At 47.4% G+C, this 17941-nt stretch overlaps 1 protein-coding gene across 1 annotated transcript in view; it reads right to left on the bottom strand.

Annotated features, from left to right (window-relative positions):
• Window positions 1-17941, bottom strand: part of kiaa0825 (KIAA0825 ortholog) — a gene marked incomplete at its 5' end in the record, with an annotated part of 179113 nt that overhangs the window by 148681 nt on the left and 12491 nt on the right. Inside the window, 4 exons of the mRNA XM_080433477.1 lie at window positions 2042-2387; window positions 3700-3900; window positions 6012-6179; window positions 17321-17495. Of these exons, the coding sequence (XP_080289603.1) occupies window positions 2042-2387; window positions 3700-3900; window positions 6012-6179; window positions 17321-17495 (890 nt within the window). The remainder of the gene's footprint in view (window positions 1-2041; window positions 2388-3699; window positions 3901-6011; window positions 6180-17320; window positions 17496-17941) is intronic.

Genomic DNA, 17941 nt, shown 5'->3' with positions numbered 1-17941 from the left:
TTGTGGTCAGATCCAGCGACGCTCCCCTGGGCCACGGTGGCTGTAATGTGCTCTCATTGGCTGTAGCGTGGATCTCCTCGCAGACCCTTTCATAATGTATGATACTGTCCGATCTCCTGTCTGGGACAGAGCTGAATATCTAACATGGTAGTTATCTGAAAACGGTCGGAAAGCCGTCGCAGAGCGGATAATCGCGGCCACATCGTCTCGCGGAACCTTTCACACAGAGCGAGCATTATCTCGCAGATCAAAGGCCGATCTGCGTCAGATCGGGAGGTTTTGTCGGCGAGCGCCAAAAAATGTCGGCGACAGCAATCTCGGACCAAATCTCCTGCAGTGTGTACGAGCCCTTAGTGTCGAAGTGTCCTCCTTGAGCAAGACACTGAACCCCTAATTGCTCCCGATGAGCAGGCTGGTGCCTTGCATGGTTTCCTCCGCCATCAGTGTATGAATGTGTGAATGGGTGAATGTAATGCACAATCTATGTAAAGCGCTTTGGATAAAAGCGCTGTATAAATACACCATTTACCATTTTACATAGTAGCAGCAGCAGGGAGAGGCAGAATATGTTCAGCGGCTAGGATAAAAACCGACACAAAACCTTGGACGCCAGACAACGCGTATATACTGTCGACGGCACGCAGAGGAATGGAATACGTTAAGGAGGGGGGGGATAAACATTGACTACGACCTTGGACGTGGCGTTGCCGGGTCTTACAGCGGTGACACACGAAGCATGATGTGGTAAATAGATAGATTGGAAAGAAACAGTGTTTATTTACAGAGGCCTTGACCTCCTCGACGAGCTACTGTATTCTTCTCCCAATGTGTTGGTAAAAAAAGAGAAATGCTGCTGCTAGGTATAAGGAAGAATTGAGATGTGGGAAGAGAACAATTGTAGCATAAAACGGCAACACTGGGGGGAAAAGAAACCTTGGCACTGGCACTCTTCACACCGCCGCACGCTATATGGATGAGGAGAGAGAGAGAGGACAAAACCCCAACGCAAAGACCCCGTGAGGGAGAGAGATCAAATCCTTGGGCCCTCTATGGCGGGGGAGGAGGGGGTTAGAGAGAGAGAGAGAGAGAGAGAGAGAGAGAGAGAGAGAGAGAGAGAGAGAGAGAGAGAGAGAGAGAGAGAGAGAGAGAGAGGGTGGGGGGGGGCTATACCATGTGAATGCAAAACATTGAAATACTGGTGTCAACTGTTTCAAAAGTGTAAGCTAACCTTTCCTATAAGGATGTATAACTATTTCTGACAGACAATGCACAATTTTTATAGTTTCATGCCGCGCTGCAAGCTTGTACATCTGCTATTTAAAAGGAATTTAGAAAAAAAAAAACGCATTATGCTCTCTTCTGGGGGTCTCTGGCACAAAACCTTTTCAGATGGGGTTCGGCGGCCAAATACGTGTGGGGGTCCTTGACTTGAAAAAGTTTGAGAACCACTGAAGTGGAGAATCTATCTGATCTACTATTGTAAGACAAGAACAAACAGGAAAAGAAAGTGACTAAACACCAGTGGTGTAAAGTAACTTTACTCAAGTACTGTACTTAAGTACAATTCTGAGGTACTTTTACTTTACCAGCGTATTTCCAATTGTCTATACTTTTACTTCTACTCCACTACATCTCAGAGGCAAATAGTGTACTTTTACTCCACTACAATTATTAGAGCACTTTAGTTACTAGTTACTTTGCAGATATAAAGTATTACATTTTAAAACATACATTAACTACTTTAGCCCTATTTTATACCTAGGCTATTTGAACATAGCCGATCTACAAGTTCACAATGTTGTGAGCTTGTAGATGTACTATTTTCAAACATTTTAGTACTTTTACTTTTGGTACTTTAAGTACATTTTCATACCAATACTTTTGTACTTTTACTCAAGTACATTTTTAATTCCAGACTTTTACTTGTAACAGAGTACTTCTACATTTCAGCATTGATACTTTTACTATATCTGAGTACTTTTTCCACCACTGCTAAAAACCTAAACCGACGGGACAGACAGACAACGGCGTGTTAACTGACCTACGGTGGCCGTGGAGCGGGCGGAACACTTCCTGGTCCTGCCGCTGAGCACGGTGCTGTCCTTCAGGGCGGTCTCGCGCTCTCTCTCCATGGCGGAGGCCAGCTCTCGGGCCACGGCGTTTAGGTGGGTGGCGTTGAGGAACGCCAGCGTGGCGTGCGGCTCCACCGCCAGCCCCGCCCCCGCCAGCACGCGGAACTCGTCTCCGATGGCCGCCGCCAGGGCCGGCGCCGCCGAGCGGAAGCCAGCCGCCAGCCTGTCGAAGCCGGTCTCACCACCGCCGCCCTGGGTGGGGGTGGAGGTCAGTGCGGAACGCAGGAGGTCCACAGCCCACTGGCTCCTTACAGCCTGGGTGGAGAGGACAAGGAGCAGATGGTTAACAGGCAGTGGTGTAAAGTAACTAAGTACATTTACTCAAGTACTGTATTTTAGTACACTTTTGAGTAATTTTTACTTTACTGGAGCGTCTCCAATTTTCAGTACATTTACTTCTACTCCACTACATCTCAGACGCAAACATTGTACTTTTTACTCCACTACAATTATTTGAAAACTTTGGTTACTATTACTTTACAGATATACATTATTATAAAACATACATTAACCCTATTTTATACCTAGGCTATTTGAAAATAGGCGATCTACAAGCTCACAACGTGTCGCATCGCGACGCATTGTGAGCTTGTGAACATTTGTGAACATTTTAGTACTTTTACTTTTGGTACTTTAAGTTTATTTTCTTTTTTTGCTGGTAAAAGTTACACAAGTTCTTACTCTATGGTGTTTGTGATAGGAAATGTAAGATTACCATTATCAGTAAACATATCAGTAAACATTTTCATGTCTTCAATCATATTCAAGGGCTTTAGGGGGAAAATGAAAGTTCAGCACAGCTGAGGTGTGTGTGTGTCACTGTCCAGCTGACACTCGTTGACACTCGTTAATGTTACTTGCATCAAGGCAATTATGTGAGAGCAACCCTCTCTGGTATTATATAATTTTTTTGTTTGAGCTGTTGAAAATAACTAGGCTTCACTCAGTGGCATAACGCAGAATCGCGGGGCCTCCCCGCTGGAGTCTCACGTACATGCATGCGCGCGCAGCGTGCACAACCTGCACGTGTGCGCAAAACGCACGTGCGCGCAAAACGCACGTGCGCGCAAAACGCACATGCGCGAAAAATTTCGGGTCTGATTCGGGTCTAATTCGGTCTAATTCGGGTCTAATTCGGTTCTATTTGACCAATATAAATCTTTTTTCTTTTTTTTTTTGCTGTAAAAATATTTTTATCAGCGCAGGCGGGGCCCCCCCTGCTGGTGGCCCCCCCACACCGCATCACTTGCTACCCCTACGTTACGCCACTGGCTTCACTATTGGTTGTTAAAGTCAAGATGAAAACAATGTGACTGTTTGAATTAAAATAATTTTGATCTAATTGATCGGGAATCGGGAAATAATTTTTAAAATGAGACTCGATTTTTTAAAATAGTTTTGAATCGAAAAAATCAATTTATAATCGAATCGTGACCCCAAGAATCGGAATAGAATCGTGAGATAGCTGATGATTCACAGCCCTATGGTCACGATCCTGACCTTTTTTCAAGAATAAGAACAACATGTCCCAGTGATTCATTGACAGGGTTTTTTTCTCAGGTTGTACCTGATAGCGTGCGAGGACCTCAGCCTGGGGATAGAGGAAGCAGAGCTCCTGGAGACAGCGGACGCGCTCAGAGACGGACAGAGCGGCGGACGCCACCGTCGGTCTGGACTCTGGACCACGCTGCTCTGGGCTGCAGGAGGACAGCCGGTCCAGTAGGCGGCGCCGTAGCAGGAGACGCACGTCGTCCCACACCTCCTGAAACTATACAGATAATGAAGGAGAGAAATAATCCAACACACGTCAATAAATACAAGATCTACAAGCTCACATGTGCGCTTACATAATGGTTTTTGACAAAGATATTTGTTTTATGCAGAGGTCTTCAACAGGGGGTCCGGGACCCCCAGGGGGTCCTCAGAGATACTACAGGGGGGCTGCCAAATCTTTGTGTGATAGGATTATTTTTTTATTTTTTACATTAACCACTTGAACCCTAGCATCCCTATTCTGATGAGAACTTTAGGCAAAAATAGCAGATCTACGCAGCGCCAGGCGAAGAGGTTTGGTGTAGAGGGAAAAAAGAGTAAACTAAGTACAGAGTGAAAGGTCAAGTTTACAACGTGTTGACGGTTTAGCTGGTTAAATGTCTGAAAATACACATTAACATGAATCCAACATGATAGTACTGTCAAACAAGTCTATGAAGCTATCTATGAATCTATGAAAAAGTTTAATCTGCAACACAATTTTATACAATGTATTGTGGGGGGCCCTGCTTCATCTCTCTCTCTCTCAGCTAGAGGGTCCTTGGCATGAAAAACGTTGAAGACCCATTATTGTAGAGAGAAAAAAGGAGCTGACCAAGTATAGATCCCAGGGAGTTACAATTAAAGGATCTACACCATGAATTAAAAAAATTATAATAATATTTAATTTAATTTTAAGATATACTCATTCCAACTAACTTCTCTCTGGCTTATAAAGCACTTTCACCTGCAATACCACATTGTCCTGTTTGGCACGGGGCGCTATTGAGCCAGTTTGTATGCATGTTATCTCCTGGTTCTGTGTGGAAAAAGTAAAATAATAATAATAATCAGTTTGGCCTGTTTTGAGACCAATTTACAGAAAACCCCAGATTTGCTGTGAAAGCCTGAGTGTTCAAACTGTGGTATTTTTGGGGATAGAAGAGAGGTAGGGGAGACCAAAAACAAAAATAAGAAAAAGTTCAAATTCATGGTGTAGTCCCTTTAAAGTTTTTTTGTTAAAAGGTTAAAGCTCTATATTGTGATAGTAATCATTGCTATTTAGTGTTTGTTCTGACAGGCATCAGACTCACACACGTTTGATTGAGAAGCGTGATTTGCAGACACAAGGAATTGACTTTGGCATGTGATGCTGTAACAACCCATCAAAATAGCATCTTCTAACAATAGACACAAAACTGCTGACGTGTGTAAATGCACAGCTCACACTGATGGATTACACAAGATAAATATAGACGGTACACTACAGCAGACATACGTACAGCCATACAACAACAGACAAAGCTGTGGAACGCCAAGGGCCATCTTTGATTCCATTCCCACATGAAACATGTGTTGTACCCCTCCTGTCTAAGCTCTCCTTCTCATCTCTGCATTCTCTCCTATCTAACTAAACTACAACAATATATAGATGTACAAGCTCATCGCACACCACCAAATGCTGTGCTACGAGCTTGTAGATCTGCTATTAAATATTTTTAACTCAAATCTTTGCTTCTGGGGATTCTACAAATGTCTTTTAAATCCTAACAGTTTTTTTTTTAAACTTATGTTGCTATAATATCATTGGTTCTCAAACTTTTTTCATGTTAAAGACCCCCAAATATATATGTATTTGTCCGCGGACCCCCATCTCAAAATATTTTGTTCCAGGGAAAAGATTAGAGTTTTTTTTTTATTGCAGATCTAAAAGCTCATAGCGGAGCAGTCGGTGCCGCGCTATGAGCTTGTATATCTGCTATTTTTGAATAGCCAAAGAAATCTAAAGTTACACAGATGGGTTCCCGGATAGTTAACCACTAGGCCATCGGGTCCCTTCTCCTCCCGTTCTATTGATTAAAGGCAAAAAGATACCCCAAAAAAAATGTATATATATATAACAAAATAAAGTGATACCATTTCTGTGATCAGATTGATATGATCATAAGTCTAATAAAACTATAATCAACAGTAAATATTTCTAGGGGAGGTTTCGATCATGTTGATTTATATTGAGGAGGTACAGTATGTGTAATATCAGGTCAGGTTAGTTTTCCATACTCAATGAAATTAAACATTTCAGATTTGCATTGCATGCAAAAATGAAATGAAAGAAAATGCATTTACCTCCAGGGAGCACTCGTCTCTGACAGCGTGGACCATGGGAACTGAGGAAGAGGAGGAGGAGGAGGAGGTGGTGCAGGGGAAAGAGATGCCGCACTGGGAGGACAGATCCATCAGGAGCTGCAGGGTCACCTCCTCTCTGCCCTCCTCTGCAGACCGGAGGTACTGAACCTGGGTGGAGGAGAGGGGAGGTCAACGGACACGTACAGTACACATCTGCATTATGATGCTATTGTTCTAACCCAGTGGTCCTTGAGGGGGTTCCAGGTGGTCCCCAGCTAAATGATGGAGAGTTGGTAACCAAATGGACCCTTATAGATCTGTACACGCTAAAATTAAACGTTGCTATATAGCACCAAATCGGTTCTTTGGCTCGTAATCATAGGGGAACCGTTTTTGGTGCTATATAGCACCAATCTCTAAAGGTACTATTGAGCACCTTTGTCAAATGGTGCTATAAAGCACCAGTCTTTAAAGGTGATATATAGTACCTTTGTCAAAGGGTGCTATATAGCACATTTAACGATAGGGGCTGTATAGCACCAGTATACAAATAATGCTATATAGTACCTATTGACAAATGATGCTAAATATAACCACACATGTGCTATATAGCACCACTAGAGGTGCCAAATAGCACTATATTGTTTACAGTATAGGTGCCAAATAGCACTATATTGTTTACAGTATAGTATGGCAATTAAATCATGCCAAATACCACCATAGATTACTTAATATGCTTCTAAATCACACTTTTACTCAAACATATTGATAATGTCTTACTAAATAGGGCTTAAAGGTCCTATGACATTCATTTTCACTTTCTTTATTTTTTATGTTTTTTGGGGGGTTTTATGACCTCAATTACACCCAAAAAATCTGAACTTTGAACATTCAGTGGATTTTCTGTGGTCTGGGGTTTTCTGAATAATTAGACTGAAAAGTAATCTGAGCTTGGCCCTTCGGCAGTGAGGTCACAGCCGATTAATCCCGCCCACTCTCCTCCTCGCCCCTCCCCTCCCCTATCCTTTCCTTTGGGGGGGGGGGGGGCGGAGCAGAGGCGATGATTGACAGGCAAAATCCCTCACCAGCGACACCCGCAGGCAAAGATTTATTTTTTTCATTGCAGTTGAAAAGGCTTTAGAAATGTGAGAGAAAAACACCTGCCATGGATCAGTGGAATTTTTTGTTAAAACTTTCTATACACGTTTGAAGGACCATGACAAAGACTTTTAATGTGTGGTAAAACTGAACGTCATGAAACCTTTAAAAGATTCGGAATCCTGTACTAGATGCATACTGAAAAACACAATACATAACCTTTTCAAAAGTTTTATTTATTTCAGAAAATAAATAATGTATTAATAAAACTACGATACAAATATCCTCTATATCATTAACAAGTAAGACGCGCGAACGCGGGAAGCGAAGCAGCTCGAAAAGAACAATAAGAAGAATAGAAAGGAATGAGCATAGATGAACTCAGCCATGTTTTATTTTGTTTGGGCAAACTGTCCTCAAACTAAGGCTCAATGTCGCTAACTTGAACATCAGTGCTGAAATGTCAGGACAACATCTAGAGAGAATACTGACTCCTACAAGCTACTCACAGATGGAGTTGTATATTCTTTTTTACTGTGACAGGAAGTTTGCCTGCATCTTTCAATTTCAGAACAACACAACTCCAAAAAGGTCAGTGTCTTGTTCAGTCCTTTAGGGTACTGGATTCTGAACACAAAATATACACACAATAGGAGTCCTAGTGCCATGGCGATGTCCTCACTCTCATCTGTGATCACCTGGCCATCCATTGTGAGCACGATGTGGTCATACTGCATTGCTGTTGACATGCCAGAAGTGCTGGTCTGAGCTTGGCCCTGGGGAAGAGGGAATAGCATTAACCATCTTGTCTCACATGTATTTGAAAGGCAAATTCAACTTCATACTACTACTCAAATTAGTGATGCACAATATTAACATTAACAGTAGCTAAAGAAATTACTATTCTGGTAATCTCCATCAGCATCTCAAAAAGGCTGAACTCTGTTTTTAGGAGGCAATCACAATGTATGAAATCCACTAATATAACTTATTTATTCTTATTAGAAACCAATGAAAGTAGAACTAAACCTAATATGTGAGCATTTGTAGGTAAGTGGGCTATGAATATAGGGGGTTTCCTTACTTAAAATCTAGACACTGGATAAAATAAACACTAGCCTAAATAATCTTCAATGTGATGCATTAACACTTTCATACCAATACCTACTCAGTTATACATAAATAATGTAAATAAATACTATAAAATAGGGTTTTGGTGGTCAAACTAATTTTAATGGTATTTAAACTCATTTTGCTGGGGGCCCACTGACAGCCCTTTAAGCCCCCAGACCCCACTTTGAGAACCACCATAGTACTATAGCAAAATATATTATCTGCAAGCTCACATGTTACTATGCGACCGTTGTGAGCTTGTAAATAGGGTATTTGCCCTATTTTCACTTAAAATAACATGTCCAAAATAGGGATGCCAGGTTGACAGTTGTTTAACTCTGTTGACAGCCACAAAATGGTTCTAATACTATCATTTGGGCAACTGCACCTATCAAGATACGTCTAGTTAAAGTCTGTGTTTTTGCCATATGGTCGGCTCATATTGTTAAAATACTTAATATCCATAACAGCCTTTATCAGCATCTTCAAAGCCACCAGAATACACGACAAAAACAGTACAAAATAGCAAATTACCAAAATAAAGTTTCCCCAGTAACTCAAAAGCCACATTCTTTGCCATTAACACTCACCTAAAAAAAACTCTTCTTTAGCAGGTTTCTTCTATCTTCTTGATGAATCAACGATGACGCAGTTATATTGTTTTATTCTCAGGAGGATTGTACCTTCCGCTCGCGACGAACTTCAAAGCTCGCGCTGTGGTCCAGCGTCTCTTCTGCTCTCAGCGTCGCTTCTCAAATAGGACAGATCTACAAGCTCGCAGCGTGTTGCAATGCGACGCCACGGACACGTTGTTAGCTTGCAGATCTGTCGTTTTGTAACATGACACCCTGAATGGTGAACTTTGACTTGGCAGCCATTTGTAGTTTTTCTTCAGTTTCCTGAGGCTATTACCAGAGTAATAACTACTTATTGATGATGAACTAAAATGGCTCATGTATGTGTGTGTGTGTGTGTATATATATATATATATATATATATATATATATATATATATATATATATACACACACACACATATTGATATGCAGGGCAAAAGGATTGAGAACCACACTGTGGTTCACGAAATGGACAGTGGATTTGAAAAGTGCACCTCAACCATCCCAAAGAACCACTGAAGATGTATAGGACTTCAGTGATTGTGCTGAGGTGCTATATAGCACCTCAACTATCCCAACGAACCACTGAAGAACCGCTGAGGCACCACTGTGGTGCTATATAGCACCGCAAGAATCCCAAAGAACCGCTGAAGCACCATTTTTTTGGTGTGTAGTTTTCTGTTGATAGGCTTTTCGCTATTCCTCGTACAAGTATATCGTCTTTGTCCGGTGGAAACTCTATATGTCCAAAACTGTTACTTTTCAAGATTCAAATTCCGAAAAACTAAAGTAACAGATCTTCAAGCTTAAAACGTGTCGCTTTGCGGCACGTTTCGAGCTTGCAGATCTGCTACTTTTGATGCTTTTGTGTGACGCTGTAGTATGATCAAGTAAGGCGTTAATTTACCAAAAAAAAAACGGTTAGAGATAGGAGGTTTCTTGTCTAATTCTCCGTAACATACTCACTATGGGATATCAGCGCCCCCTGGCGTTGATGCAGAGCTACATACCATAAACTCCCGGGCCATTCATTGGCTGAGAAGGGTATGTCACGTGTCCGGTAGACCGGAAGAGGTATAAAACCTCTTTCGTGACGTGGCTCATCCTCTTTCGCTTCTCTGCATGGCAGATGCAACAGCTCAAGACATACCTTAATAATAACAAACGTAACTTTGATCAGGACAGAAACCAGCTTTAGCCCACTCGGTGGTACTTGTACTAACCAACGGGTTTTCCTCCTATTAAAAAAAAAAAAAAAGTTTTATTATTTCCGCTCCCGCGGCTATCTTCTCTTTCTTTCTTTTACTGCTAAAGCAAGTTTTCCTCCTTTGAGTTTTCCGCGCTCTTAGCCTTGCGGCTGAGAGCTAACATGTTAGCTCGAGATGGAGGTTCCACGTCCCTGCGTATTGCTGCTCTGCCGCTTGATGATCGCCGGGGATGACCCTCATGGTTTCTGCATCTCGTGCCTCGGTCTCTACAGGGCCGAGGCATTTCCAAGATGCACCGGGACGCTGCGAGGACTGCGCTCTGTTCTCCACGCTGCACCTCGATAGCCGCTTAGCCAGGGCAGCGCCCTGGCTGCGGGAGGCAGCGACGTCTCGTCCCCGGTCGTCGCGGATCCAGCAACACCCCGCATGGACACCGGCCCAGGGAACGTGGGTGGTGGGGCCCACCACGTGCGCTCACAGTCCACAATGGGCCCTCCGGCAGTCCCGGCTGCGAGCGGCGTTAGCCCCCGCTCGCAGCACCTCCAGGCTGCTACACAAGCCGTGCTACGCAGCACTGCAGCAGCCGCTAGCACCGTGTCTGGGGGAACCACCCAGGTGCAACTACCTAGCGGCACTTCCTCCCCCTCTTCCCAGCCGTCTACTCCGCTGCCACAGCAAGCGTACCGGGCCAGCGGTGCGTCGCCAGCAGACAACGAAGGGGCTCCGGCGACGGCAGCATAGACGAGGGGAGAACGAGGCAGAAGCTCGTGAGTGAGTTAGCCCAGACTAGCTACGTTAGCTGCTTCGCTAGGTTAACGTCGCCTTAGTCAGGCAGTGTTTTTGTTGGCTTGACGCCCATGCAACAGGTTATTAACAGCGTTGTCCTAGCCTAGCTTGCCTCGCTAGGATGACACCAGCTTGTTAGCCTTCTCACTCTGTGTATCGAGCAAACCTCGGGGGCTTCTGAAGACCTTGGACAGGCTCATCGGGCGCCATTGGGACACATGTTGTTTTTGTCATAAGAATATGTTAAAACGTTTCATGCTGTTTACGGTTTCTGTGCCTGTTCTTGTTTCATTGCACATGTTCCAAGTACACAAAGCACATTAGCACATTAGCAGACTCTCACCGGTGCACAGACCGGTTCAGCCCCCCCTCCCCCCGGCCGTTTCTTGCTGGGGAAGAGAACAGTAGCTTTACATGCCTCGATGGACAAGATGGACGGCTCCTTGACTGCCAGAAGGTCTTGTTTAGTGAAAACGAATGTGTGTTTAAATGTACAATTTTTTTCTGTCAAAGAAATAAATGTGTTACATGTTACAAACAATCTCTTTCTTTCACGTGGCTTAAGAGCAGCGGAGCAATGGAGTCCCCTGCAAGCGGGCTTCTCTGCTCCAATGCTCTCTGTGTATAAGTCCACAATGTCTGTGATGCCCGAACTCCGGTATCCCAGACATTGATGGGATAATATCTGTGCATGTAATGTATCAACGTTCTCAACTCATAAGCCACAATGTCTGGAACACCCGAGTCCCGATGTTCTAGACATTGTTGGATAACATCTGTGCATGTTTTTTGGATCTTATGAAGGTAATATAAAACCGACATCACCCCTGTCCGCCAGAGGGCGCAAATGCGCCAGTGGAATGGGGTCACGTCGGTTTTTTCTTTCGCCTCACAGGCTTCCGTCTCACGGGTTGCAGCGAAACGCCACTGTGGACCGGAAGTCCTTGAGTCAGAAAGAGCGGACCTCTGTCTCCGCCTTTTTGGAGGGACAGATGCCCCCTTTCCCGCACCGCCTCACGATTTGCAGGCCACGTTCGCCTTTAACGAGCGACAAAGCATCCCCTACGGGGAGGAAGGTTTTGTCGCCTCACAGGCTTCCGTCCCACAGGAAGTACCCAGGCACCACTGTGAACCGGAAGTACTTCGGTCAGACATGACCCCTTGGCCGTACCGCCTCACGTTCGCCGTTGGAGGGCGGCAAAGCACCTCTTACAGAGCCTTTGGGCTCAGACAAGATGGCGGCGGCCAGAGTAAGTTAGGAAGAGAGTAATGACAGTGGCGTCGATCCCATTGTGAAAGGAATGGGATGCGGAAGTGCTCTGTCTACGTCAATGAGATAGTTCCAATGTTTGGAACTATAGCCCATAGAGGCCCGCTTTGCGGCGAGATCAAAGCGTGACGTTACTCTCTCTTCTACACTCTGGCGACGGCCAAGGTAGGATTAATCATTGATATATATATCCAGTGGTGTGATCTAGTTTTCACTGTATATATCTATGGGCTTAATTCTGACGCCGGGGTTTTTCCCCGTGGCCAGTCTCGTGACTCCTCCGAGTCCTCCGTTGGCCCGAGGGTTAGCACCGCCGGCGGCAGTGGCAGCGTCACTGGTCCCCATGGCAACGGTCCCCATGGCAACGCTCCCACTCTCCGAGCGGCCGATGACGTCATCCAGTCCACTCGCTCGGTGTGTGGAGCAATGGAAGGTTTGCAAGTCGAATCCTTAGGTATTGCTCACAATACTAAAGGGTTTCAGGCTAAAATTCTCCACAAAAACCCCCCATGACAGAAAAGTATTGTTTTCCCATGCAAAGGGTCTAGCAGCCGTCACTCTGAGGGGGGAAGTCTCCTTCCTCTTGAGCGAGGGCGCTATTAAAGAATGACTTCCGATACTTCTGTTTACTATCCCAGTACATCAGCGTTACACTGTGTGTGTACGGGGTTTTTCAGTACAGCAGTGACACACTGTTTTTGTATTGGTCAGCTCCCCTGATCCGCAACAACACATTGTGGTTGTATTGGTGTGTTTTCCACGTGCTCTTATGCATGAAATCTCCTATGTCGGACACGGTGTTGTTCCTCTCATGCAGAGGATAAGGCAACCATGTCTCTGAGAGAGGGGGTTCACTCTCTCTCCATAGTGAGTATGTTACGAAGAATTTGTCAAGAAACTCGAGGTTACGTGGTAACCCCGGTTTCCTTAGAATTCAGAGTAACATAGTCAGAGAACTATCTATGAATCGGAACCAACTGGTTTTCTATTCGTAATATTTTCTGGTGGAAAAGAAGGGGGGGGGGGGTACGACCCATTCTGAATCTGAAGGGTCTCAATAAATACTTGGGTCAAAGAGCGGACCTCTGTCTCCGCCATTTTGGAGGGACAGATGCCCCCTTTGCCGTACCGCCTCACGGACTACAGGCCTCGTTCGCCACTAACGAGCGACAAAGCACTCCCTACGGGGAGGACGACTTTGTCGACGCTCCGTCCGGAGCCTTTGGGCTCAGACGAGAGGGCGACGGCCAAGGTAGGCTTACTTCGGACGGCCCCGTTTGTCAGAGTGACAGCGCCGTTGGTTTCCATGGAAACAGACAGGCTGCGCTGGCGGACAAACCGGATGCTGACGTCAGGCAAGGTCCCCGTGACCCCGCCGGGTCCTCGGGACGGACCGGTAGTGCCTCTACTGCCTCGAGCGGTCACCTCAGGGTTACCACCGCTGGCGGCAGTGGCAGCGTCACTGGTCCCCATGGCAACGCACACAGGGTTAGCGCTGCTAGCACCAGTAGTAGCGTCTTTGGTCCCCATGGCAACGCACACACAAAAAAAAACGGTTCCCTTGGAAACGGATTTCAACGTTTCTTGGCTCATGGTGATTTAGCCTTGACTAGCTTGTTAGCTGCCAGGTTTGCATAACCTCCAGTCAGGCTACTGTTGCTTCAATTGGTGGCTAACTGGCCTCACTAACAACAACACATTGCAGTGTTGTTTTTTGGTGCAGCGCATAGCCAGCCCCGCTAAAGCAACACCACGGTGGCCACCTACCACCGCTACCCTTCCACGGTCTCTGACGGCCCCGCACGTGCGGGCCCGCTGGATCACGTGGCAACATCACCGGTCCAGTTGGAAACGTGTGCGTTGTCCGCACTGGGTGACATCGAAGCCCCTACTAACTCGCTTGCTGAGGCAGCTTGTTGGAGAGTTTGCAGTCCGGAACTGTTTACTATCCCGGTACTTCAGTGGTACACTGTGTGTGTAGGGGTTTTTCAGTACATCAGTGACACACTGTGGTTGTACTGGTCAGCTCCCCTGATCAACAACAACACACTGTGGTTGTACTGGTGTGTGACCCTCTTTGCGGACGGTGCGTTAAGGAGATGGGTGGACCAGCATTGTTTTCAATGCTTGTTTCCACGTTCCTTTCTATCCACCACGGTCAGGAGATGGCGCGGCACATCGACGTGACCGTTTCCCCACTTGACATCGCGGGGTTTTTCACCGTCACCGTCCGTCGAGCGTCTTGGTCCCGTCTCAGCGGACCACCTTCATAGGGGATCTCGCTGGGCTAGACCCGCTCACGGCGCGTCTGTCCCGGGCGGGATAGACAGCTTTTCGGCCTATGGTCTTCTCGCGTGAGGCGACAAGTCACATACAGGCTATGCGTGCAGGCGACGGGTCTCATGACTTCGGCCTTACACCTGTTTCGTTTGGACAAGCCCCACATGTGACCTTTTTTCCCCGGAGGTGGATGTGGGCTCTTGGAGCCCCGTCCACCTGAGGTTATCGGAAGGTCCGGGTATCCCCACGGTGCGTGGACACGCTTAGATCGTGGTCAGATGCAGCCCTTCTGTCCAAGGGGTCAGAATGGGGGCTGTGGTCTCGCGGAAGGTCATTACCACGGACGCCAGCCTCACAGGAGGGGTGCCGTCCACGGGAGCCGCTCGGCCAGGGGGGTGTGGGGTCCCAGTCTACAGACGGCCCACATCAACTACCTGGAGCTGATGACGGTCTTCTTCTGACGGTCAGACTTTGCAAGGCTCGGGTTTCGAGGTTGTCATGTCCTGGTCAGAACCGACAACACCACGACCGTGTGCTATGCCAAAAAGCAGGGAGGCCTGGCCTCTCCAGTGTTGGACAGGCTAGCTGGCGATCTGACGCTGTGGTGCGACGCGCGCCTTACGTCAACCAGAGCCTCACAGGTACCGGGCCTCCTGACCAGCGGAGCGACTCTGTTGTCCAGGGGCATTTTTTGGTACGCAGATTGGCCTCTCCTCTGGAGATAACAAGCCAGATCTGGGCCAGGTTGGCCGACTGAACTGCTTTATGCATTCCCGTCACTGGAGTTGGTCCTCTCAACTTGGAGAGGGTCAGACTCCACGGACTGTCAGTGCCACTGGTGGCACTGGCGTGGGGCGTGTGGAGGTTAGGAGTAATCCTCTCCTCTACAACGAGCCCTGGGCCCTCCCCCCGATCAGAGATCTGCTACGGCAGGCAGGGGTCGGGATTTTCCACAAGCAACCTCAGGACCTAGACCGGTGGGCTTGGCCCGTGAGGGGGAGACCTTGACTTCTTATGGCCTGCCCCCTGAGGTGGTAGCTACCATCCAGGGGGCGAGGGCCCTTTCCACGAGGTCTGCGTACGACGACAGGTGGAACCTGTTCGTGTCATGGTGTCTGAGTCAGTCACCGCCGGTTGAGGCCTTCCGGGCCTCGGTACGCAGCATCCTCATGTTCTTGCAGGACAAATTGAACCAAGGTCTGGTTTTCTCGACGGTTAAGGTGTACCAGGCGGCCATTTCCGCTTGTCACGTGGGTTTCGATGACATGACGGTTGGCCGACATCCGCTGGTGCGTAGTTTATGAACGGTGCCAGGCGGGCCAGGCCGGTCTCTAGGCCTCTGTTCCCGGCCTGGGACCTGGCGGTGGTGCTGGGGGCGCTTTGCCTCCCACCGTTCGAGCCTTTTCACTCTATGGATCTGGAGATCGTTAGTCTCGAAACGGTTCTTGTGGTTGTTTTCACTACAGCTGCACGGGTCAGCGACATACATGCGCTCTCAGTAAGTTCGGAGTGCATGGGGTTCTTGGGAGACGACAGCAGGGTTTGGTTAAGCCCAACATGGCGTTTGTTCCCAAGAACGGAATGGTGACCCAGACACCGGTTGAGCTGATAGTTTTTCATCCGCCTCCTTTCGCTTCTGCAAAGGATAGGCGGCTGCACTGTCTCTGCCCAGTGAGGGCGTTGAAGCTCTACTGCCAGAGGACGGCGGTCGGCCGGTCGTCGTCGCAACTTTTTGTCTCCTTCGGCCCAGATGGTCGGAGGAAGGCAGTGACTAAGGCGACGCTTTCTAGATGGAGTTTGGATGCCATTAGGCTGGCCTACGTCAGTAGTGGCGCTCCAGTTCCAGAAGGACTGAAGGCTCACTCTACTAGAGGCGTGGCTACTGCCTGGGCCCTCTCCAGGGAAATGTCGGTCCAGGAGGTGTGCGCGGCCGCAAACTGGTCGTCTCCATCGACTTTTGCGGCCTTCTACAGCCTGGATGTGGCAGCGGCGTCAGTGGCGCACGCTGTACTGGACATAGCGGCTGTCTCTAGTTAGGGTAGGGGAGGTTAGGCAGGTCTTTTGTGTGACCCGCCTTTTTTCCCTTCTCTACCTTCCTTCTCTTGAGTCCCCTCGGAACCACCGTTGGTAGGTTTCCAGGGGAGGAGGCCCTGTTTCCTTGTTTTCACTTATGGGTCAGACTTGTGTCTGTTCATTAGATGAATAGGCAGACTTGGTCTGTCAGGGTCCTTTTCTTTCAATTATATACCGCACCCCGGCCCGGAGGGCTGGGGCGCCCGTGAGGCCGAAGGTCACGTCCATGGGGACGGGGCCTTATGGCTAGGGGCCGTGCGGACCTGAGATTCGGTATGGCTATAAGCCCCAGGGGGGTTTATGTATCCCATAGTGAGTATGTTACGGAGAATTAGACAAGAAACTCAGGGTTACGGATGTAACCCCGGTTTCTTTAGAATTCGGAGTAACATACTCACCTAACACCCCTGTTTGTGTGCATCTGCATGCAGAGAGCGTGTTAAAGAGGATGAGCCACGTCATGAAAGAGGTTTTATACCTCTTCCGGTCTACCGGACACGTGACATACCCTTCTCAGCCAATGAATGGCCCGGGAGTTTATGGTATGTAGCTCTGCATCAACGCCAGGGGGCGCTGATATCCCATAGTGAGTATGTTACTCCGAATTCTAAAGAAACCGGGGTTACATCCGTAACCCTGAGTTTCTGACCGACAGCAACGATTATAATACAGTGTGTGTGTGTGTGTGTGTGTGTGTGTGTGTGTGTGTGTGTGTGTGTGTGTGTGTGTGTGTGTGTGTGTGTGTGTGTGTGTGTGTGTGCGCGCGTGTGGAGGGTCTCATCTTTTGTCAGATTCTCCAAGGGGGGAAAAAAAGGTTTGGGAATCGCTGCCGACTGCCAGTACATATTATGTGAATGTTTTTACCAGAGCTTTGAGGAAGTCCATGACTTCCTGGTGTCCCGCCGTAGAGGGCCTGACGGCGCCGGGGGACCGCGGGTTGAGCCACTGCAGACACTCTGAGGGGCTGGGCGGGCGGTCCGTTGACCCGGGTCCATCCCCCATCCTGGAGGCCTGGAGGTCCTTTAGACTCTGTTCAATGCTGCAGCGGAGGACAGGGTGGTTAGACAGGTAGAAGAGGACAGAGTGGTTAGACAGGTAGACTCCCAGTAGCAAGACGAGTAGACCAGTGATTCCCAAACTATACGTGACGGGACGATAATCGCTGTTGTCGTTTACTGCTGTAAACAGTGCTCACAATAATCATATCACAGAGATTTTCATTAATCGTGAAAATTCTCCTTCATATGCTGGACCAGAGTTTGGTCTTTGTATGCCAAACACTTGTAGATCTGCTATTTTTGGCTGAAAATGAATGCTGAGTTGCTAATTTCAACCACTTAAACCCCAGCATCCACTGTCTGTGGATTAGCCAAAAATAGCAGATCTACACATGTATGTATGTATGTCAGAGGTCACACACACGGAACAGTATTTGAACAGCCCTTCGTGTTGTCCAAAGTGCTGCCCATTAATTTAACAGACAGC

This window comes from Gymnoscopelus braueri, assembly GCF_963280865.1.
Source record: "Gymnoscopelus braueri genome assembly, chromosome: 7".
NCBI lineage: Eukaryota > Metazoa > Chordata > Actinopteri > Myctophiformes > Myctophidae > Gymnoscopelus > Gymnoscopelus braueri.
Note: the sequence above shows the minus strand (reverse complement) of the source record. Positions and strands in the feature narration are given on the sequence as shown.